Below are 20,033 nucleotides of genomic sequence, written 5' to 3'. Positions count from 1 at the left end.
GAGGCGGTATAGGCCCTGTACGAAGACTTTCCTGAACCGTGAAACCGTTTATGCGTACGGAAAGCTGCTTGATCAGGGGAAATATGTTAGGATCCATACTCTCTATTATGTGGCGGAGATATGTGGTGTTGTCTTCGTATAAGGACGCGTTTTCCAGTTTGAAAACGATTGCAACCAGGAAATTCACATTCTCATAGTAATGTTTCCGCACTTCACTGTGCATTTGCTTGTTGGCGCGCATGAGAGCAAGGCGTCGGCCATTACTTTTGCGACACCAGGGCGGGAAAATACCGCGAGGGTGCTCCGGCAGAACGTACGAGTACACTTGCAGGCGGAGCTCAGCTGGAAGTTGCAAAAAGGGAAAAGGCGCGACTGTGCCATGTCAGTACAGGCACGTAGTTGCTCTCTCGACGGAACCCTCAGCTTGCCTTGAGCCTCGAGCCTGGCGACGACGCCGGCAAGATCAGTTCCGCATAGGCGATCAATATCTGGCAGCATAGGACGGAAGTCGGAGAAGGTGGGGTCTGCGCCCTTTTTGAAGTCTGAGGTGCGGTGCATATTTACATAGGGCCGGCCATGGGACATGGCCTTGATTGCTTCGGCCAAGACTTTGGGGATGAGGTCTGGTCGCGAGACAGTCTTCAACATGAGAAAAAACTCCTCTGAGCCGTCGACGTAGACGGCAACATGAGGAGGCTGCATGCTCACTGCATCATCGATGCTGGTGAAATCCAGCTCCCTGCTGTGGCCGTTACATATGCCAGCTAGGGCCTTGTCCAGGGCCTGGAGTTTGGGCTTCAGGTCCACTGCATCGGCGAGAGAGAAATGGTGGTCCTGTCGCCCTGCAGCGGCCATGCTGTGGTACTGACGAGGGATCGAGGACGATCGCCGTGGGGGCACATACAGGTCAGCCAGCGTATAGATTGCCATGGCGATGGTTTGAGGGTGCAATGGCGGTGCTTTTCGGAGATGATCAAGGATGCAGATGGACTCATGGGTGCCCCACGTGTTGGGAAGCGACAGGGGGGCCGGAATGAGTGATGTAACAGGCGGGTCGCGGGCTTATGTCGCGGCAGGCACATGCCAGACATGCTTCAACTTAATGCACACGCGCACGCACATGCCATGACCTGACCTCTCTCCATTACTTACTTACTCGTTTCTATTCTTCGTTTTTTTATCTCGTTTCTGCTTTTCTCACCGCCATTACCTCGCTTCCACGCTGCATCCACGCATTGCTCTTCGCGTGCTTTGTCGCCCACCCCGCCTGAAGCCTGTCTTTCCCCAAGCTGCACCACACCGCGCCCAATCCTGGCTCAGGAAACTCCGTTCCGTAGGCGGGAGCAGTCCGCCAGTCGACAGGATGTCTGCCCCCGATAACAAGCAGGGCTTCCTCTCAAATCTCTCGCCGTGGTCCTCTCGTGCGGGCACCCCCAAGCCTCCATCGACGCCCAAGCCCGATGCAGGTGTGGAGAAAGTGAAGATGGTGGAACAAGAGAAGGAGAAGGAGCGTATTGCGACTGGGCTCGCTCCCCAGCAAGGAGGCGACCATATCATCGATCGCAGGCACCGGCTGAGCCTCAAGCGCTATCCTCAGGACTGCCCTCCGCTGGCCGTGAGATGGTTTCATGCCATAGACGTAAGTACACCGATGTACTGAGAGTCTTGCGCAGGCGTCTCGGAGGAGTCGTTCTGTGTCTTCTTCCACTGACAACCGCAGACTCCGAAAAGAAAACCCCTCTCCAAGCACGCTATGGCACCCGATACTGCCCTACCCAAGCCCAAGAAATGGATACCCTTTAGTGCCAGCGACTCGCGCGCTATCGAGACAGCATTCCAGAAGACAGCCGACGAGGCGGATATGGACGAGTTGCGAAAAGGAATTGGAAGCCCTTCGACGCCCATCCAGCCAAATCCCGTGGCACCCAAGACCACAAAGGTCCCTGTCAACGAGGACTATCTGTTCGATGTTGAGATAGAAACACGCGAGTTGGCGCCAGCATACTGGCTGGGTCCGGTATACGATGTTAAGCGAGGAACGTGGTTTACACCAGATGGCGAGGCTATTGACGAGGGTCTGGCTATGCAGCTCGAGGAAGGTTATCTAAAAGTCAAGCCGTGGAAGTTTGGCAAACCAGAAGAAAAGCGAGCAGTTTCTCAGCCTCGTGCAAGGCCGCTGTCCATGGGACCGCTGGCTGGTGAAGACCACCGAAAAGAGCTGGGTCGGTTGAACCGTGACTCGACATCGAATCCTGTAACACCAAAGTCTTCATACGATAGTCTGAAAAAGGAAGCTGAAAGCCAGGCTGAAGATGCAAAGCCAGCAGATTCTGCTACAAATTCAAATACCCCCGCGGACCTGCCTAGGACGCATCGCCTTTTTGGGGCTCATCTGAATTCGACTGTGACCTATCAAGATGAGACAACAGCATGGTTGCTGACGGACGATATGTGGTCACGCATGGGTAGCACTTTGTACCAACGCTTTGCTGGAGGCGCACATTATGCTGGAAACAAATACATTCGTGGGTATACGGACCCGGCAGACAAGAAAAAGCAGCCGGCTCCGGCCAAAGGCCCTCAGAGCGCGAAGCCGAGCGGGCGACCCGAGACCCCGTCCCTGGCATATGGTTCAGATCACGGCAAGCAGTCGGATTCGGACGCTAATACTGACGAAGACACATCGGAAAACGAAAGGAGCATGTCGCCTTCGCAAACGCGCAGACGCAATCTAGAGAGGCAAGTATCCTCGCTGTTGACGTCATCGAAACCCGAATATGAGCAGCAACAAGAAGAGGCAATGCGAAAACGTGAAGAAAAGGAGATGCGCGAGGATTATAAGGCTCAGAACGACAGTGATCAAGGCCGTGAAATCGAGCACCTGCTTCTGGTCACCCATGGTATCGGGCAACGACTTGGCATGCGCATGGAGTCAATTAACTTCATCCATGACGTGAACACTATGCGTAAATCTCTCAAGTCTGTGTATGCAGCTTCACCCGACCTACAGGCTCTCAATGCGGAGGTTGAGTCAACAACCAAGAACAACCGTATCCAGTGCATTCCGATCATTTGGCGACACCTTCTAGATTTCCCAAAACAGAGTCTCAAACATAATCGCAAGGAACACGACTTGGGCGATCTCGATCATGAAGACGAGGAGTACCCTAACCTCGAGGACATTACTGTTGAAGGTGTTCCTGCAGTTCGTAACTTTCTTACAGATCTCGCTCTTGACATTTTACTATACCAAAGCCCCGCATACAAAGGTCATATTTCACGAATCGTTGTCAAGGAGCTCAACCGTGCATACCACCTTTTCAAAGAGCGCAATCCTTCTTTCAAGGGTAAAGTCAGTCTTGTTGGCCACTCACTTGGTTCTGCTATCATGTTTGATGTTTTATGCATGCAAAAAGATCCTAAGGCGAAACCGAGTTCACAATCAGCCAAACAACGGCGATCAACTGAAGAAGGCTTGAAACTGGACTTTGAAGTAGAGGACTTCTATGCCCTTGGATCACCTATTGGCCTTTTCCAGATGCTCAAGGGAAGAACGATTGCCGGAAGACCACAAGCTGCTTCAACCACCTTTGTCCCACCGGTAACACCTGCGATGCCTATTGATGACCCATTTGCGCCAGAGGTTGATGAGCATGCTTTCGACATAACGACTTCGTCGCCACTTTGCAAGCAGGTTTTCAACATTTTTCACCCTACCGACCCCATTAGCTACCGTCTGGAACCTCTGATATCGCCCGCCATGTCCTCTCTGAAAGCGCAACCCCTACCATATACGAAAAAAGGCATTTTCGGAACGCCAGCTGCTCAAGGAATCACTGGCATTGGTCAACGAGTTGGTCAGGGTGTGACAGACTTTTGGACCTCTCTCGGCTCAGGTAAGTTTTGATCTAATTTAGAAGTCGCTATCTTGAGTTCAAATACTGGGAGCTTTAAGCAGTTGCTTAAGCTCATTACCATGTCCTTCTTGATACTAACAAATGTTTCGCAGGTATCGCGAGCGGACTCCTCAACCGAAGTCTAGGTATCTCCGGAAGTGACATGACCGGCGGCGCCCAAGGTCAACGATCCTCTCGTCCTCTGACCGCGACACCCAATTCCGGCAATGCCAACCTCGTCCCAGGCCTCAACGAGCCCACGAGCGCCTTCATCAGCGAAGAACGCCGCCGCCGCCTTGGCCAAGAAACCATTGCTGAGGGTGAAGACGGCGAGCATCCACCCACCCTGATCGAATCAGACATTGAAACCCTCTTTGCCGGCTTCCAGAAACGCAGAAAGAGTCAGCAGACAGACGATGGCGAACACGACATTGAAAAGGATCTCGAGTGGCAAGAGCTTGAGGAAAGAAGCCGCAAGCTGAAAAAGGAGGAACAAAAAGTGCGCCGGTTGAATTCGAACGGGAGGGTGGACTACAGTATCCAGGAGGGTGTAAGTGCTCTGTATCTTTCATTGCTTAGGTATCATGCGTGTTAACATTGAGACAATATAGGCTTTTGACATTTCGCTTCTGGCTAGTATTGCTAGTCACATGACGTACTGGGCGGACGAGGACGTATCGCATTTTATGATTTCGCAGCTGTTGGCTAGGCATCGTGTGTTTAAACCAAAGGAGTAGTTGTGGTGCAGAAAAAATGCCTTTTGAGTTAGATGGTAGATATTGGTGTTATCGTTAGATGGTGGTGGGTTTTTGCCTTTGTCATCAGAATACCCCCCATTTTGTCCATGTCAAGAAATAGATGTATGATTGGCTTGAATCTTTGGTGTCTTGTGTGTGACGTTTGTTTTCCAATCGTCTCAAACAAGTTTGCGTGCATGTCTTCGCCTAACAATTGATTTTTCCTTGGTAAGGAATACCTTATTCCATATGTGCGTTATGATACATTCTGTACAATTTACCCGATACCATGACTTTCCATAACAACAATAAACATCTAATCATAGCAAAAAAAAAAAGAAAACCATTTCTGGGTATCTCGAACTCTGTGCAAACGGTGAATAAAATACAAATAAAATACAATACCTCCCCAAATCATATATCCATAGACAACTCATTCATAGTATTTAATTCCCAGAAAAGAACGGAGAGGAATAGGGAGAGAGAGAAAAACCGATATACAATGGGTAAACGTGAAAATTTCTCATCAAAGATCGGGGTCGTATAGGTCATGTCGTAGGGCTGATACGATATCAACCCCGTCTGAGCAATCGTTGCCATCTCGATCTAGCCGGCTGCTCCGGTTGCTGTGTCGCTTCAGCAGCCGCAGGCGCAGCCTCAGTATCAGGTTGCTGGCTCTCCTCGCCACCGGTCGCAGTCTGAGTTTGCATCTCGACGGCAGGTTGACTCTGCGTCTGCACCCTAGTCTGTCTCTCCCTCGCATGCCGATACGCATCACGGCCGTACAAAAAGTACTGCCAGTTGCGCACCGTAGCCGTTGCTTCGGGCTGCGTTGCCGTCTGCTGCGCTTCAAGATCCGGGGTAGGCGTTGCGATGGTGGTGGAGGGAGTGCCGCCGAGGGCGATTTGCTCTTCCTCCTCATATTTGTCCATTTCCTCTTTGCTCATATACATGGAGCGGCAGATGGGGCAGCTGGTTTTGCGCAGGACGAACCAGGATATGAGACATTCGGCATGGAATTCATGAGAGCAGACGGTGAGTTTGAGGATGGGTTCCGAGTCGGATTGGGGGGTGGAGGTAGGAGGGGTGGCAGTGGCAGTGGTTGGGCTAGTGGATTGGGGTTGATCGGATGAAGGTGCGGGAATGTCGGCATTAGGTGTTTTTGGTGAGAGTTTTGCAGGCTCTGGCGGCGATGGTGGGTAGAGGACTGAGAGACATATGGCACTGATGGGTGTGTCAGAATTCATGTCAATGCTATGCGAAATGATGGGTTGGCATACCACTCTTTTTCAGATATAGACTGGGATTCTCCATCGGGCCTCTCTCGGTTTTCCTCTCCGACATCGCTTGCTTGCGAAGATATCTCAGTGACTTCTTTGAGCTTCTCTCTTGCTTCTTCTCGTCTAAGCGCAGGCTTCTTGACTTTTGTTGTTGGTCGTGTTGTGACAGGAATTTGTGTTCGCCGTCGTTTGCGAATGCAAAAGATGCATAGACTGTCCATTCAGTTAACCCAAACGTCTCATATCTGGGCCGATTGGTGGGAATTGTTTGTTTTACAGTTGCCCACCAAAGACCGTGATTCGCATAGAGATGGGATGGCTATCTAGATTTGGAAATACTTACAAAGGCGCTATGATAGCCACGACAAATACAGGAATCAAGAAGCTAAATGCAGTAGGCGTCATGCCCGAGTTGCCAACGGTCTTTTGCCATTCTCGCGCATGGAGAAAATGCACGTCGTGCTCACTAGAAACTGCTGGCATGGCAAGTTGCGGTCTACTTGGTCTTGGTATCGGATCGGAGAGAAGGCGATGCAGGTGGAGAGGCACGTTGCGGGGAACGCAGGCGACGGAACTGACGCAAGCGGCTAAGACGGCAGGAATGGATTGCGCGTGCAGCTGGTGGCCTCGAGATAGAATACCCTGGCGATAAGTCGTTTGGTTGTGGACCAAGTGCAAAATGCCTTTTTTGTGGTTATTTTCCGCAGCAACCGGCGGGTGACAAGGTGAGTTTGGTTTAGGTTTGGGTGAGCAGGTGGGGGAGGTTCGCAATGGGTTGGTTATGACCTAAGAGACATAGGACCCCGGACTTGATCTTATCCGAGGCTCCACCTGGGGTGTATGACATCTCCATCCACACAGCCTCCAAAGCCACGTCGTACGTTGTCAGCTTCGCCCGCCATTTTCTTAGCCCTGTTCGACAACATAGTATATAAGTGACCGGTCTGCAAGCCACTCGACCGCATAGGGTCGTGTTGGTCGTATTGACCGTGTGGTGGCTACTTTCTTACTGATGGCCAAACTCGGCAACCCGCGCGACTCTGCAGCGGGCGCAGTGGGCTTACATACTACAGTAAATATGCTGGACACTCCTAGCCCGGGAGTTTATTGCCGTGACAGCGCTGCGCCTTGTCATGTCACGTTGATCCTCGAGATAAACATCTGTCAGGTCTTGTTTCGACATGCAGCTGATGCCTCTTATATCAGTCGGCATGTCCAAGACAACTCCGCTCCACTAGCCGCACACCCACCCTTGCCTTGTCTTGGGCTATCAATAATGCGCAGTCTCGGCTGGCTGGGCTGGCTGGGCTGACGTTTGCCAGAAGAAGCCCAAGATGCGATTTGGCCGTTAGCGATCCCTAGGCGCTCAGAGGGCCCACTTCATCGGCCTTGGTTCGGAGTGGAGCGGAAAAGATTGCCAAGTCATCCCACCTGCGTAACCGAGTCCAGAAGACCACCTACGGATCACGGTGAGACGCCTAACCAGCAGCAGCCCACTGCACGGCTACGCAAGGCTTGAGGAAAAGCAATCCCAGCCCAATAAACTAACCCAAGGATATATTGGCATACGGCTAAGCTGATTGATTACCGTGGTTGTCTTTGGAATAAGAGTGTCCACTATATTTACTCTGCCGCTGCTGTGCTGTACTCTATATTGATACGACTGCGGGTTCGTTTGCTCCGTACACTCTCAGTCACAAATGTGTAGCAGTCCAATACTGTTGTTGTTCATAATGTCTTGATTACTATGTACGTGATATAACTAGAAAATCTCATCTGTCCCAGCACAGAGTGCCTAAGGCATCATCATAATCGCATGCTATGCAAACAAATTCAAACTCCCCATTGCAGATTGCCCTCTGTTACAAAACATTCAAAATACAAATAAAGACATAGCATTGGTATCATAGTTCCAAATCGTTCGTTTGCACACCTAAGCAGACGACTTCTTGTCTGCTGCATCCTCATCAGTGCTGATGGCTGTGCTGAGGTATCGCTCAAACACACGCTGCTCCAGATCAATGGAGCCCCTCCTGCCACCACCATTCTTTGCCTCGCGCCTCCTAAAGTATACTCGCTTGCCCCACTTCCACAACTCAATGCCGAGGAAGAAGAAGAATGTGGCAATGAAGACAATGGCCCATTCCCAGCTAATTCCCTTGTGCCTGAACACCTTGTCGTTGATGACGGGAATGTACAGGACAGGGAAGATGGTGACAAACGCAAAAACAATAGAGAAGAAGAGGAACTTGTTGCGCCAGACGTCGAGTGCCCACTGTGTGAAGTACTTGTTCGATCCAGGCTGCATCATAAAGAATGAGCGGCGCATGTCCAACATTTGCCATGCCAGGAAAACCGAGAACCAGGTAAGGCAAGCAAACGTGGTCGCACGAGCGCGGAAAACAGTCTCGCAAGTGGGGTTGTACGTCTCATTGCAGTTGAATCCCAGGTTGCCATCACCAAAACCGAACATAACAAGGGAGAAGGCGCCTAGGCAGAGTGCAGCAATCCAAAGACCGTAGACGAACATATCGCAGATGACCTCGAGGGTGAAAACACCGCGCTTGAGCTATGGCTTGTCAGTAAATGCCTAGGGAATGTCTTGTTCAGTGGCAGGAAACTTACACTTTGTGGAGGTCTGTTGAGGATATCTGGCGCAGCAACTTCGAAACCAAGACCCATGTCGGGAAGTGACGAGGTAATCATAATGATCCACATGACTTCAACGGGAGACACAGGGAAGACAGAAAGTCCACTCTCGTCCTTGAACGCAAGACCAATAAGTAAGACACATGCTTGCGCAATGTTTTGGGCGAGCAAGTGCAGGATAAACTTCTGGATGTTGTCAAACATACGGCGGCCCTCCTCGATAGCGTTGAGAATAGATGCAAAATTGTCGTCAGTCAGAACGATATCAGAGGCGTCTTTGGCAACATCAGATCCTGTACCCATTCCGATACCGACGTCCGAGCGCTTCAGAGATGGAGAGTCGTTGACACCGTCACCAGTCATACCAGTGAAAGCCTTTCGTCGATGGAGTGCGTCAATCATGCGGACCTTGGTGTTGGGGGCGCAACGAGCAATGACAAGTGGGAGAAGCGGAAGAGCGTCGATTTCGTCGTCGGTGAGCTTGTCGAACTGAGATGCAGTCATGACCATGGCGTCTGTGGTTTCCTTGGGAAGAGTTCCCATGTTTGAAGGCACGATACCAACTTCAATAGCAATGGCCCGAGCAGTTCCAGGGTGGTCACCAGTAAGCATGTGAACTTCAATGCCCGCCTTCTGGCACTGACGAACAGAGCCAGCCGTCTCAGGCCTAGGAGGATCATACAAACCGACAAGACCACGGAAGATGAGATCTTGCTCGATGCCCTCACGTTGCAGTTCCTCGCCCTTTTGAGGGGAAGGTCCATCGTATTCCTTGCTTGCAAGAGCCAAGACACGCAGTCCCATGGCAGCGAGTGATTCCATGTTGGCTAAAATCTCCTCGCGGTAGTCATCGTCCAGCTCAACGCCAGCGTCACTCTCATCAGTGAACACGCGTGTGCATGAATAGATGACTCGTTCAACGGCACCCTTGGTGAAGACATATTTTTTGTTAGTAGCAGTTTCTTCGAAGATCACAGACATCTTCTTAACGTCAGAGTCGAAGGGGAATTCAGCGAGTTGCTTCCAGGCAGGTGTGTCACCACCAGTGTGTTCGAGACGGTTCCATTTGAAGCGAGATGCGAATACCTGGATAGCGATTTCCGTGGGGTCACCTCGTGCGTTCCATTGGCCTTCATCAGTCTGGTGAACGTGGGCCAGATTAGCGAGTGATGCAACCTTAAGATAGTCTACAAAATGCGGGTTGTCTTGGAGAAGCTCCTCCCAGGTCGAATTCTTTTCGTCCATGTCAGCGTCAATGTGTCGGGGTTGCTTGGGGTTGAAAGACAGAGCTCCGGCAGTGGGGTTGTGCGGCTCGTCAGACTGTCCAACAGAATAAGTGCCCTTGGCAGGGATCCAAGCCTTCTTCGCAACCATCTTTCCTTGTGTGAGGGTACCCGTCTTGTCGGAACAAATGTCGGTAACACCACCAAGGGCCTCGAGAGACTTCAAGTTGCGCACAATAACGTGACGCTGCACCATGCGCTTTGTACCGGCAGCCATGGTGATGGTCAGAACGACTGTGAGAGAAGCTGGGATCATAGAGAGACCAGTAGCAACCGCATAGATGATAACCTCGCTGTTGTTCGAGAATTCGTTGGCGGCGAGCACAATGATAGCGCAGACGACCGCAACGCCAAACAAGAGAATAGCAAGGCGAGCGAGTTTCTTTTGCAGCGGAGTACCGACGTTAACACCAAGGAAGTGGCCAACCATATCAGCAAGAGTCAAGGACCATGCCTGGGCATAGCGATGCGGCTTGGCCTTTCCATTGGGCTTGCGCTTGACCTCTCGGACGCGTGAACCCTTCTGCCGGAGGGACATGGCAATAGATCCAATCTCAGTATGCATGCCAGTAGCGAAAACAACACCGCGAGCACGTCCCTTGGTGACAGTCGAGGAACTGTAGGCAATGTTAAGACGGTCGCCAGGGCCAGTATCCTCGTCAAAGACGGCGTCGCCATCCTTGGATACAGGAAGTGATTCTCCGGTAAGTAGGGCCTCGTCGGTCTCGAAGTTCAAAGCCTCGATGATGCTGTGTGCATGTCAGTGGTGTGTGACCCAAAATTGAGTTTAGCGTGGCAATGACGTACCGAATATCCGCTGGAACAGTGTCACCCGTCTTCAGCTCAATAAGATCACCAGGGACTACCTCGATAGTGGGGATCGTAACCGTTTTTCCGTCTCGGGCAGCGGTGGCAGTAGGCGAAGACAAGGATCGGAGCGAGTCCATTGTCTTTTCAGCATTGTACTCTTGCACAAAACCGATCACAACGTTGAGCAGAATGATGGCAGTTACTACACCACCCTCGATCCATGATTTGATAGCAAATGAGACAGCCATGGCTGCGATTAGAATCTGTGTTGGGTTAGTTTTCACTGTCTCTGGTTCGCAGTGACGGCAATTGACCTACCAGCGTCATAGCGTTGGCAACCTGTCTTAGTAGAATTTTGGCTGGCGATACTCCTCCATCGTCGCCGAGATCGTTGTTGCCATACTTTTCATGTCGAGACTTTGCTTCGGCAGTGGTAAGTCCGTCTTCAGCATTGCACTTGACCTCATCAACCACCTGCTTCCAGGTAAGGGCGTGGGCGGGCTTGGAGAGGGGGTCGTTAGCTTGGCCAGACTTGTGGCCCTCGAGGGAGGGTTGCTTCTTGCCCATTATGAGTGCTTCTGGGTGCTAAGAAGAAAAGTGAAGAGTCAAGCATTCCCGCTGCGGGGGCTCTGCTACCTTTAAGCACCCATGGGGAGAAATGCAAGCGGCACACACATGGCGAAAGCCAAGAACCGTGCGATATCGACACCTTGGCATGGTTGGAGATAGCTTGGGGCCGGTGCAAGGACGTCACCTTCGGGGTCGGCAGTGTCCAACAATGTGCGGCACGTCTGCATGCATTCACCTGCGTACATTACATATGCATTAGAGCCGCCTCACCATGGCACCCACCATCTTGAGGTGCGTGTGGCCATGGATACTACGCCCAATACGCCTGAGCACAATCCGGCTTTGGTGTCCTGGATGTGAGATTTTGTCGAGTATGACGACAGCGGGGTTGGTGACGAGCGTTCACCGGTGGGGAGGGGGAGGGTGAATGGAGTGGCGCGCAAACTGGGGCGAGCCAAGCTTCCCGCTCGCTTCCTGTCCGCCGAGCCAAAACTAAACTCTCGGCGTGCCCGCAGACGGTGCCGAGATCCGCTCCAGAACCACACTTACGCCACAGAGCCAACGTCATATGGGCCGGCTTCCAAGCCTACCAAACGGCAGAGCCTGCTAGTAGCATTCACCCAACCTCTCGGCCAAGAGTTGGATGCATTGAATTCTGCGCTAAGGTCAGTTCGAAGAGAAGCAGCTGATGGCGCGTCACTGCTCTTATCCAACGGTGAAGCTTGTCATCGACTTGTCGGGCGGGTTCTGTCTAGGGTATCCGCCAGGTCTGGCTCCAAGGCGGCCTCTTGATTTCCTTCCTGCCACTCTCATACACACAGTGGCTTGACTTGCGGTGCCAAGGGTGCATTGATAGTCACGGGACTCAACAACTACTAGATAGCCCCACCCACGGCCTTATGGCAAGGTCCTTTCTACTCCGCACCTTCCATTTCGATTACGGAATACTCTAGACACTTACCAAGATAACGCGTGTGGGATTCAAGAGATGAACCATCACCTCAGGCAAAATTCTACTATGTTCTATACGTGTTGTACTGTAGAACAACGTACGAATTGCAACCAAGTTTGGATTACTGCTCGACAACACCATCTCGCTAAGAAATTGCATGAGGGTACCCACCAGACTATCTCAGCTCCAACCAAGTCTGGGCAAGCACGCAAGAGATGGGGCCATAGTATCCGACACCTTGGCATACCTTAGGCACTACCCTGGTGGCATCTGTATGGAACTTAAAAAAACATTCCGTCGGTGCGGTTTTCGGTGAATCGTACCATGTTTTGACCGAGCATCGCAAAATCCTTACCATCTTCCGTATCCGTCTAAGCCTGTTAGCATCATACCTGCATTTGACCCTTGTTCGGAGTCTGCCTCGTCCTGTGCTTACTATCTCCGGCGTTTTTGTGAATTCCATGGCTGAAAGATAGTTTGCACAGTAAGTTTCGATGCGGGCAAAGTCAACATATCTCCGGCCAAAGCCATGTGTCTCCCCATCACATATCAGCACGATTCGCGGACAGGTCTACTCTACTACAAGAACACGTGATACGCTTCAATTTTTGGTCTAATTCCTTTCTTCCTTATCTGTTTTATCTTTATTGGCTGATAGTAAGAATGAAAACATTTCCTGACAACAGCACAATAACGATTGTGTTGAAAATATGTTTGTTGTGAGGACATGGTCTAAAATGCTCCCACACACCAAAGAAATCCTCATATTGTTCAGCCAAAGTGCGGCATAATTTTTCTTGGTGAAGTAAAAATATATCGTTGTGCCAGTAATAGTGAGGATTGCACTTTTGCGAACAGCCCGCAGCAGGTGGCAGGTAGCGTTCTACACAAGCATGTGTATGTATAGCAGTACTTATCCGAACTCATCACTCCTGAAACGACAACAATCTACTACACCTGAGTTAATCGAGTAAAATCTAGGTCAAAATAGTAATAACTTCAAGACTTCGTACAGGTGATAGCACAGTCATATTCCCTCGATACCCTTTCCGGCTTAGTGCACAGTTTTTCCGGGCAGATCCGGCTATTCTCACAGCTCTTATCCGACTTGCCTTGAAGCTCCTGATTCCGCCTTTTAAACGTTCGGAAACGTCTGGTAACCAAGCCTTTCTGACATTTCGAACTATGGAGGACATTAGCCCACATCAGGGGTGCTCCCCTGGCAACAGTTCGAGGCATGGGTCGTTCACAGCGACAGCCATACCGAACAATGCAGGCTCGGGCGACCGCAAAATGGCGACCGAAAAAAGGAGAAGAGAAGATAAAGAAAGGAGTAGGGTCAGTAGGGCTTGTGACCGATGTAAGAAGTGAGCTTGAAGATAACCAGCGTGCACGTGACGTGCTTTATACTACACACTAACATTCCATACAGGAAAAAAGTAAGGTGCACAGGAAGATGCCCGTGCGCGTTATGTCTAAAGTCAGGCCTACCTTGTGAATTCACTGCATCGTATACGCGAGGAAGGCTTCCATCAGTAATCGTCGATGAGGCTGCGATGTCCTTGGACCCACAAACCCAAGTGGTCAGAAAGATCTCAACATCCGAGCCATCTCCAGCAGGAGAACCAACCGCTTCGGCGATACAATATCCACGAATATACCCAAGTCCCTCTTCTCCCATAGAGGCACCAGCCTTTGCCCATACCAACAATGCTAATGCCAGCACTCTCACTATGACTACCGAGTATACCAACCGTTCTTCTACCAGAGATTCCCCTGTACCACAAGGGGGGCAAAGAGACCAAGAAGGCCACTATGTTGGCTCTTCAAGTGCCGTATCCTTTCTTATCCGCATCCAGAGGCGTCTTCATCAAAGCTCTTCACTCTCTCATGACTCGACAATATTTACATTTGGAGATGCTCCGCTGCCAGAATTTGACCAATCTCTGTTCTTCCTCCCACCCAAGTCCGACGCACAAAGACTCGTAGAACGGTATTTTGACTATGCTGCTCCCACCCACCGGTTTCTGCATCGGCCAAGTATCGAGAAATTGCTAGATGAGTTTTACGATACACTTGGCGAGATAAGAGGTAGAGAGGATGGCAAGGCAAAGGCGGCGCTCCTAATGGTAGTCTTTGCACAAGCACAAGCCTATATGCCTCCCGGTAGTACTATACAAGAGAATAGGTAAGATCCATCCAAGTTCTCATTTTGATGCCGAACTGATGACGCTTAGTGCCCGCTATTTCTTTGCATCTGAACACCAGCTATCGAAAGAACGTGGTGCTGTCAGACTGGCAAGTGTACAAGCACGGCTATTGCAGTGCTTCTACCTTCTGACACAATCACGAATAAACCACTGCTGGAGCCTTTTCGGTACGCTCTCACATTTGATGCTTGCCATCGGTTTGAATCGCGGCAGGAAATGCGACCCTACAACCAGCGACTATGTGGAGCTTGAAAGTCGAAGACGAGTCTTTTGGTGCGCATACTCTCTTGATAAGTACCTCGCTGCTGCTCTCGGTCGCCCACGGACTTTCAAAGATGAAGACATCGACCAGGTAGGCACTGTCCTTATCAAGGATATTCCACTTTACTAATGTTGATATCAAGGAACTTCCAACCATCGTCAATGATAATGATCTTCTTCAGTCATATATTAGGCCGACCCCTCCACACGCCCATTCCATAATGACTGCCCCGGTCGAGCACATAAAGCTAACTCGAATCGTATCCCTTGTTCTCCGAGACCTCTATTCCATTAGACCTCCAAGCCTAGGTAGGCGCATTGAACTTTCAGCGAAATACACCGCAGATCTGCATGCATGGCGTAATTCGCTATCCGGGTTCCTAGCGGGCTCCAGTCCACAAGGAGGCATAGAAAGCCAATCGTTAATCCCGATATTCCAACGCCAGCGCTCAGTATTGAACCTAGCATATCACCATGCGATTCTACTCATCCATCGCCCCTTCTTACTAAGAGACTTTGCAAGCCTAACACACATGCCCACGCACCCAAACTGGGGCACCAATCCAAACAAAACATACGACACAACCCCCAACATAATTGCGTGCCTCGAAGCCGCCATGGCGATTACCCGTGTCGTAAACGACGTTTTCACATCATCCAATCTCTTCCGCTCCTTCTGGTTCACACAATACTATGCCTTCTGTGCCGTCGTCGTCTTGTACATCCATCGCATCCAGCAGGGTCTCGGCGTCAAGAACAACGTCCAAAGCGAGGGCTACTACGAAAAGGGTGTTGCATGCCAGAAACAGCTAGAAACGGTGAGAGACACAGATTGTCTTGCGCGAAGGTACTGTCTCGTGTTGGAGGAACTGAGAGTTGAGGCTGAAAGGCAATCCACGAGGCTGTTGAGTCCGGTGGAAGCGGCGGGTGCGCAGGGGACGGATGAGGTACGTTTTTGAACAAAAACTCAAATGCAACCCTTTTTGTTCTTTCCAAAGATGGAATATAGTTTGCTAATCTTACACAGGTCCCCTCATCATCTACAAATCTCGACACCGAACGTCCCACTCTTCTTCCTCAGCCCATGCCCCAGCCTGACGCCGCGAATCAATCTTCTATACCGGGTCTCCAGGATACCCTGTACAACCCTCCTGTTTTCGGACCTGATCTGTTCGACTGGTCTGATCTGGCTAGTTGGGGCCAGTTTGAGGGTCTCGTTACGGCAGGAAATGGTATGTATGATCCGGGTATGCTAGGAGATGAGGGTGAATTTCAGTTTGATTTTAATACTGGGGGGTAAAATTCGACCATATCTTCTTCCTCTCCTTTGGACTTTGCATTTTGAAGAAAAGAATTAAGGGCACGATCCCGTAAGAATGCTGTCGAGGGAAATGTAATGTTTTGCTTTAATGAGAAGTGGAAAAGGGCGAGTTGGATACAAAATGATTTTTTTTTACTAACTACTCATAATACATTGTTTTACAAAAATACACACCGGGGGTATCTATCTACATAAGATTTTTGAACCAGGTCAAGTTTCCATGAGCAAGAATCCGTTTCCCACCACCCCTACCACCGTACTTCATCTACTCCTCAAAACCCTCCCCACCCTTCCCATCCGAAACCTTCACCTTCCGAATCTTAGCACGCCCTTTAGATCCACCAGGCGCTTCCTGGTCTGATTCCAACCCAACATAATAAACCAATCTCGGCGCTCCCTTTCCAAGAGAAACAACGCTCTCGCCCTCATCCTTCGCTACATGCTTGCGCAACCTCATCTCCGCCTCTTTTCTATTCGCCTCAACCTGCGAACTTTCTGTCCCCACTTTCCTAAAGAACTTAGCAGCTTCCGAACTACTGGTCCGCAATTCTCTAATTCTAGTTGCTAAATCCGGGCTAGAAAGGAGTTTGGGGTTTTCTTTGCGTAGACGTAGGATTTCGGGGGCACCCTTGAGGGGCTCGCCGGCTTTGATGGCGGCGTCGAGGGCGAATTGGAGATCGGATTCGTAGGATTCTGCCGAGTCCATCATTTCATGGATTGTGACCCAATTGCGGAAGCGGAGGTCGTCTAGCGGTATGCCGGTTGGGCTCAGGGCTGTACGGATGGGGGAGCCGTCTGCGGGCGGCGGGGGCGGGGGCTGATGGGGGTCGGTTGTAAAGTTGTCGTAAATTTGCCGTAGGTCTTCTCCGGTACCGAGAGAGGGGTACCCGGGGTCAATGTGCATATAGAAAGGGGTTGTGCGGAGATCGAGTGGTTGACCGGACATTACGGCTGCTTCGATGTTGCTCATTTGGGTCTTGAGGAGTGAGAGTTCGGATTGCAGCTGCTCAAGAGTCATGGATTGGTATGAGCCTAGGCTGGTAGATGAGAGTTCTGGCAGATCGATTTGCTGGATAATGACACGTTCGATCCTCTCTGTAATAGCATGTGGAAGCTTCAACAGCTGGCCTCGGAAGTAGTCTGTATGGTCAGCTCTTCGGCAGGCCTTGGTGAAGGTAATCCAATCTTCAAAGGGTATTATCACACTGTTCTTTTCCGCAGTTGAGACGATTTTCTGCCAATATTCTTCGATCAGATCCTTGTTCTTAAGCAGGCCAGCAGATGTGACGACAGTGCGAGTCCCGATTGCCACAAGTTCAAGACCGGCTGCTTGAACGTCTTCCAGGGTAGTGGTGAGTAGGTTTGGTACGCGTAGCTTGCCAGATATTGAGATGAGAGCTTCAAATGGCTGGATCTGAGGAGACATACCAGCCCGAATAAGGTTTGATACAATCTCGTGGGCAGTTACCACCAAGATGTTGCGCATTTCTGCTGCTTCTCCAGCATAATCCTCGCCAACCGTAGGTTCAGGCAATATTAACTCAAAAGAGCGGAGAAATGAGCCGACATGGATACCTTGAAGCTGTCCACCGGCCTCAAGATAGCCATATATAGCGTTTGCAATGGCCCGAAGGAGCATCACGCTATCAGCCATGGAACGAGACGCACCCATAGCAGCGCGCAGTTTTGTGAGGAGAGCAGTAACATGGGTCGGTCTCAGGCATATGCCAGCACGACAAGCTAGCATGAATGCTGTGTACGCCTCGTTGACGGGCCTCTCAGTCATGAATAACTCAAAATAGCGCGGAGGGGTCTGTGTGGGGAAAATGCGCAGTGCAGTGTCCAAGGCTAGGTACGCCCTTTTCCAGTCGCGAGCCAGTATTCGTGCAGTGAGGATGCCTTGCAGCAGAATAGTGGGAATGCCGGCAATGGTAGTGAGTTGGGTCCTGTCGGGAATGACTGCGTCTGGTGACAGATGGTACTCTGCGAATGTACCAGGGAAGCGCTTCAGTCCATCAGCGTACAATTCCTCTAAGTCTGGCAGTCTCATGATACCGCCATATGCCATGAGCTCAATAGCAGCACCGTAAGCGGCCTGCGACACATAGCGCTCGTCTTGCTGGACTAGCCATTGCCAGAGCGTGTACCCCTCATCCCAGCGCGCGCAGTCCTTATATATGCCGAAAAGGTGGACGAAGGCATAATGATGCGGCTGAAGAACGCCTCTTCGAATGTCGCCAACTACTTGCTGAACGAAGGGAAAGAGATCGGATCGCTTGCTGGGAACATATTCGTTCCGTATGCGCACGTGCAGGGCTTGTGTAATGCGGCGAGTATCATAGCTGTCGAGGAGATCTGCTGCAATGAGTGCCGGGTAGAGTTCCATGATCAACTCGACGTTGCGGGCTTCACAGGCATTCCGGAACTGGTTGACTAGGCGGGCAGTCTAGATAAAATCGTCAATATGTGTGCCGGTCCAAGAAGTCGGTACAACTCACTTTTGCTTCAGCTTCGGTGGATGGTGGGTTCCTAGGCATTCGCTTTCCTTTTTCGGTCGTAACTTTTCGTGGAGTGCTTTTGGCTTGCTTCGCCGTCGCATACGTCGCCCTCTGAAGGCGGGCAAAGTGCGGGCATGGTGAGGTTGTTGCGATGGCGGCGGCAGGAATTGCGGTACGCAGGAGACGAGGAGCAAGGAACGGCGCAGATGGGCAGACGAGAGACGCCAGCGACGTTCTCGATATTTTGTGCATGTCGGTTGAGTGTCAGCAGGACAATGATACGGACAGTGAATGTCGACGATGCGCCCGCCGACATGTCAAAAGTTCAGACTGCACGCTAAGCCCAGGGCCCACGACCTCCGTGATTGGCCGCTTCTCCGCAAGCAGACACCTATCTTACCAAAACCCCCCATCCGCCAGCTACTACTTGTCCCCATTACCGCCCGACACGACCAAACACACAGAAACCTCTCTCACTATGTCGCGCCCTCTCTCCCTCTTCAGTGTCCAGGCGATTCTGGTGCTCGCAATCGACGATGGCTCCCGCATCTTGACAAAGTACTATTCTAACCCGCACCCGCCGACCGGCCAACAGAGCGACTACCCCGGTCAGATTGCATACAAGACGGTTAAGGACCAGAAGGCTTTTGAGAAGGGACTTCTTGGTGTGTAGTACCTGCGAGGCCAATGCTGCGCCCATGTTGGTCTGACACCTATTACAGAGAAGACAGCGAAGCAGACGACCGACATTATACTATACGACCAGAAAGTCATTGTGTTCAAGATGGAGTCGGACGTAATGCTGTATGTGGTGGGAAGCGCCGATGAGAACGAGGTTCTGCTCTACAGGTACTGTCATGCCGAACGAGTGTGTAAGCGACTGGCCCAGTGCTAATACCGACCAGCGTCGTCCTCGCTCTGAGAGACTCGCTCAACATCCTCCTCAAGTACACAGCCATAGGAAGGACTGGAATTGGGCAACGGGTTAACACGTGGCAGGAACTCGGTTGACAAGCGCACTGTTATCGAAAACTACGACCTCGTGGTACGCATCCCCGTGCTTGCATGTCGCATTCCTCCATTGGCTAACCATAATAGTCTCTCGCTATCGATGAATTGGTAGACGACGGCATCATCCTCGAGACCGACCCCGTCATTGTCGCCTCGCGCGTCAGCAAGCCCCCGGCGCAAGACATGACGTCGATGAAGAACATTGACCTTTCAGAACAAGGTTTCTTGAATGCGTGGGAGTTTGGCAAAAGGCAGCTTGCGGAGAGGATACGGCAGGGTCTATGAGCTTCTTTGGTTTGGGCATGGCGTTGCTGGAGTTGAGGATACAGTTGCCGCTTTGCGAATGCTATGAATCGTGACGTGCTGCATGATAGAGTGGGTAGCGCATTACGCCAGAAAAAAAGGCCTAATCAAGACTGTACTCTGCTTCCACTGACGCCATCAGCAGGCCGCTGTGATCCAAATGTATGTACTGGTGTCGAAGAATCCCTTAGTAAGCGTTGGGCCAGGAACAAAGGTCCGTTTTGCATGACCCTTGCAATCGCGCTACTTGAG

General features: G+C 51.1%; 7 protein-coding genes across 7 annotated transcripts; 3 read left to right on the top strand and 4 right to left on the bottom strand.

Annotated features, from left to right (window-relative positions):
* Positions 1–317: 317 nt before the first annotated feature.
* Positions 318–755, bottom strand: COCSADRAFT_190985 (uncharacterized protein; the record flags this gene model as incomplete). Its single annotated transcript, XM_007702631.1, has 2 exons — positions 429–755; positions 318–372 (listed from the first exon to the last, which is right to left on the bottom strand). Coding segments are annotated over exons 1-2 (327 nt in total), but the record flags the coding sequence as incomplete, so codon positions are not given.
* Positions 756–1,113: 358 nt separating this feature from the next.
* Positions 1,114–4,778, top strand: COCSADRAFT_182010 (uncharacterized protein). Its single transcript, XM_007702630.1, has 4 exons — positions 1,114–1,639; positions 1,721–3,896; positions 4,010–4,446; positions 4,508–4,778. Exons 1-4 carry the CDS (start codon positions 1,364–1,366, stop codon positions 4,631–4,633), a joined length of 3,015 nt encoding a protein of 1,004 aa, XP_007700820.1. The 5' UTR covers positions 1,114–1,363; the 3' UTR covers positions 4,634–4,778.
* Positions 4,779–4,824: 46 nt separating this feature from the next.
* COCSADRAFT_182009 (uncharacterized protein) lies at positions 4,825–6,660 on the bottom strand. The gene is made up of 3 exons (XM_007702629.1): positions 6,257–6,660; positions 5,914–6,126; positions 4,825–5,857 (listed from the first exon to the last, which is right to left on the bottom strand). The coding sequence occupies exons 1-3, from the start codon at positions 6,394–6,396 to the stop codon at positions 5,206–5,208; spliced, it is 1,005 nt and encodes a 334-aa protein (XP_007700819.1). The 5' UTR covers positions 6,397–6,660; the 3' UTR covers positions 4,825–5,205.
* Positions 6,661–7,636: 976 nt separating this feature from the next.
* Positions 7,637–11,280, bottom strand: COCSADRAFT_182008 (uncharacterized protein). The gene is made up of 4 exons (XM_007702628.1): positions 10,974–11,280; positions 10,653–10,918; positions 8,539–10,594; positions 7,637–8,482 (listed from the first exon to the last, which is right to left on the bottom strand). The coding sequence occupies exons 1-4, from the start codon at positions 11,220–11,222 to the stop codon at positions 7,847–7,849; spliced, it is 3,207 nt and encodes a 1,068-aa protein (XP_007700818.1). The 5' UTR covers positions 11,223–11,280; the 3' UTR covers positions 7,637–7,846.
* Positions 11,281–13,733: 2,453 nt separating this feature from the next.
* Positions 13,734–15,948, top strand: COCSADRAFT_161189 (uncharacterized protein; the record flags this gene model as incomplete). The annotated part of the gene is made up of 4 exons (XM_007702627.1): positions 13,734–14,365; positions 14,415–14,739; positions 14,792–15,595; positions 15,676–15,948. The coding sequence occupies 4 exons, from the start codon at positions 13,734–13,736 to the stop codon at positions 15,946–15,948; spliced, it is 2,034 nt and encodes a 677-aa protein (XP_007700817.1).
* A 156-nt stretch (positions 15,949–16,104) lies between these two features.
* Positions 16,105–18,744, bottom strand: COCSADRAFT_144247 (uncharacterized protein). Its single transcript, XM_007702626.1, has 2 exons — positions 18,468–18,744; positions 16,105–18,415 (listed from the first exon to the last, which is right to left on the bottom strand). The coding sequence occupies exons 1-2, from the start codon at positions 18,717–18,719 to the stop codon at positions 16,235–16,237; spliced, it is 2,433 nt and encodes an 810-aa protein (XP_007700816.1). The 5' UTR covers positions 18,720–18,744; the 3' UTR covers positions 16,105–16,234.
* A 111-nt stretch (positions 18,745–18,855) lies between these two features.
* COCSADRAFT_37559 (uncharacterized protein) lies at positions 18,856–19,998 on the top strand. Its single transcript, XM_007702262.1, has 5 exons — positions 18,856–19,132; positions 19,190–19,316; positions 19,373–19,414; positions 19,467–19,512; positions 19,566–19,998. Exons 1-5 carry the CDS (start codon positions 18,946–18,948, stop codon positions 19,761–19,763), a joined length of 600 nt encoding a protein of 199 aa, XP_007700452.1. The 5' UTR covers positions 18,856–18,945; the 3' UTR covers positions 19,764–19,998.
* The last annotated feature ends 35 nt before the right edge of the window (positions 19,999–20,033 follow it).

This window comes from Bipolaris sorokiniana (genome assembly GCF_000338995.1).
Source record: "Bipolaris sorokiniana ND90Pr unplaced genomic scaffold COCSAscaffold_8, whole genome shotgun sequence".
In the NCBI taxonomy this organism is placed as follows: Eukaryota; Fungi; Ascomycota; class Dothideomycetes; order Pleosporales; family Pleosporaceae; genus Bipolaris; species Bipolaris sorokiniana.
Note: the sequence above shows the minus strand (reverse complement) of the source record. Positions and strands in the feature narration are given on the sequence as shown.

Coding starts and splice junctions, on each gene's coding strand:
- COCSADRAFT_37559 (XM_007702262.1), top strand. CDS start 18,946: ATGTCGCGCCCTCTCTCCCTCTTCAGTGTCCAGGCGATTCTGGTGCTC. Junction 19,317..19,372: donor AACGAGGTTCTGCTCTACAG/GTACTGTCATGC, acceptor AATACCGACCAG/CGTCGTCCTCGCTCTGAGAG. Junction 19,415..19,466: donor TCGCTCAACATCCTCCTCAA/GTACACAGCCAT, acceptor AACACGTGGCAG/GAACTCGGTTGACAAGCGCA.
- COCSADRAFT_182008 (XM_007702628.1), bottom strand. CDS start 11,222: ATGGGCAAGAAGCAACCCTCCCTCGAGGGCCACAAGTCTGGCCAAGCT. Junction 10,919..10,973: donor TTGCCAACGCTATGACGCTG/GTAGGTCAATTG, acceptor AACCCAACACAG/ATTCTAATCGCAGCCATGGC. Junction 10,595..10,652: donor ACTGTTCCAGCGGATATTCG/GTACGTCATTGC, acceptor ACATGCACACAG/CATCATCGAGGCTTTGAACT.
- COCSADRAFT_144247 (XM_007702626.1), bottom strand. CDS start 18,719: ATGCACAAAATATCGAGAACGTCGCTGGCGTCTCTCGTCTGCCCATCT. Junction 18,416..18,467: donor CCACCGAAGCTGAAGCAAAA/GTGAGTTGTACC, acceptor GATTTTATCTAG/ACTGCCCGCCTAGTCAACCA.
- COCSADRAFT_182009 (XM_007702629.1), bottom strand. CDS start 6,396: ATGCCAGCAGTTTCTAGTGAGCACGACGTGCATTTTCTCCATGCGCGA. Junction 6,127..6,256: donor GTGGCTATCATAGCGCCTTT/GTAAGTATTTCC, acceptor CTGAATGGACAG/TCTATGCATCTTTTGCATTC. Junction 5,858..5,913: donor TCTATATCTGAAAAAGAGTG/GTATGCCAACCC, acceptor CACACCCATCAG/TGCCATATGTCTCTCAGTCC.
- COCSADRAFT_182010 (XM_007702630.1), top strand. CDS start 1,364: ATGTCTGCCCCCGATAACAAGCAGGGCTTCCTCTCAAATCTCTCGCCG. Junction 1,640..1,720: donor GATGGTTTCATGCCATAGAC/GTAAGTACACCG, acceptor TGACAACCGCAG/ACTCCGAAAAGAAAACCCCT. Junction 3,897..4,009: donor TTGGACCTCTCTCGGCTCAG/GTAAGTTTTGAT, acceptor AATGTTTCGCAG/GTATCGCGAGCGGACTCCTC.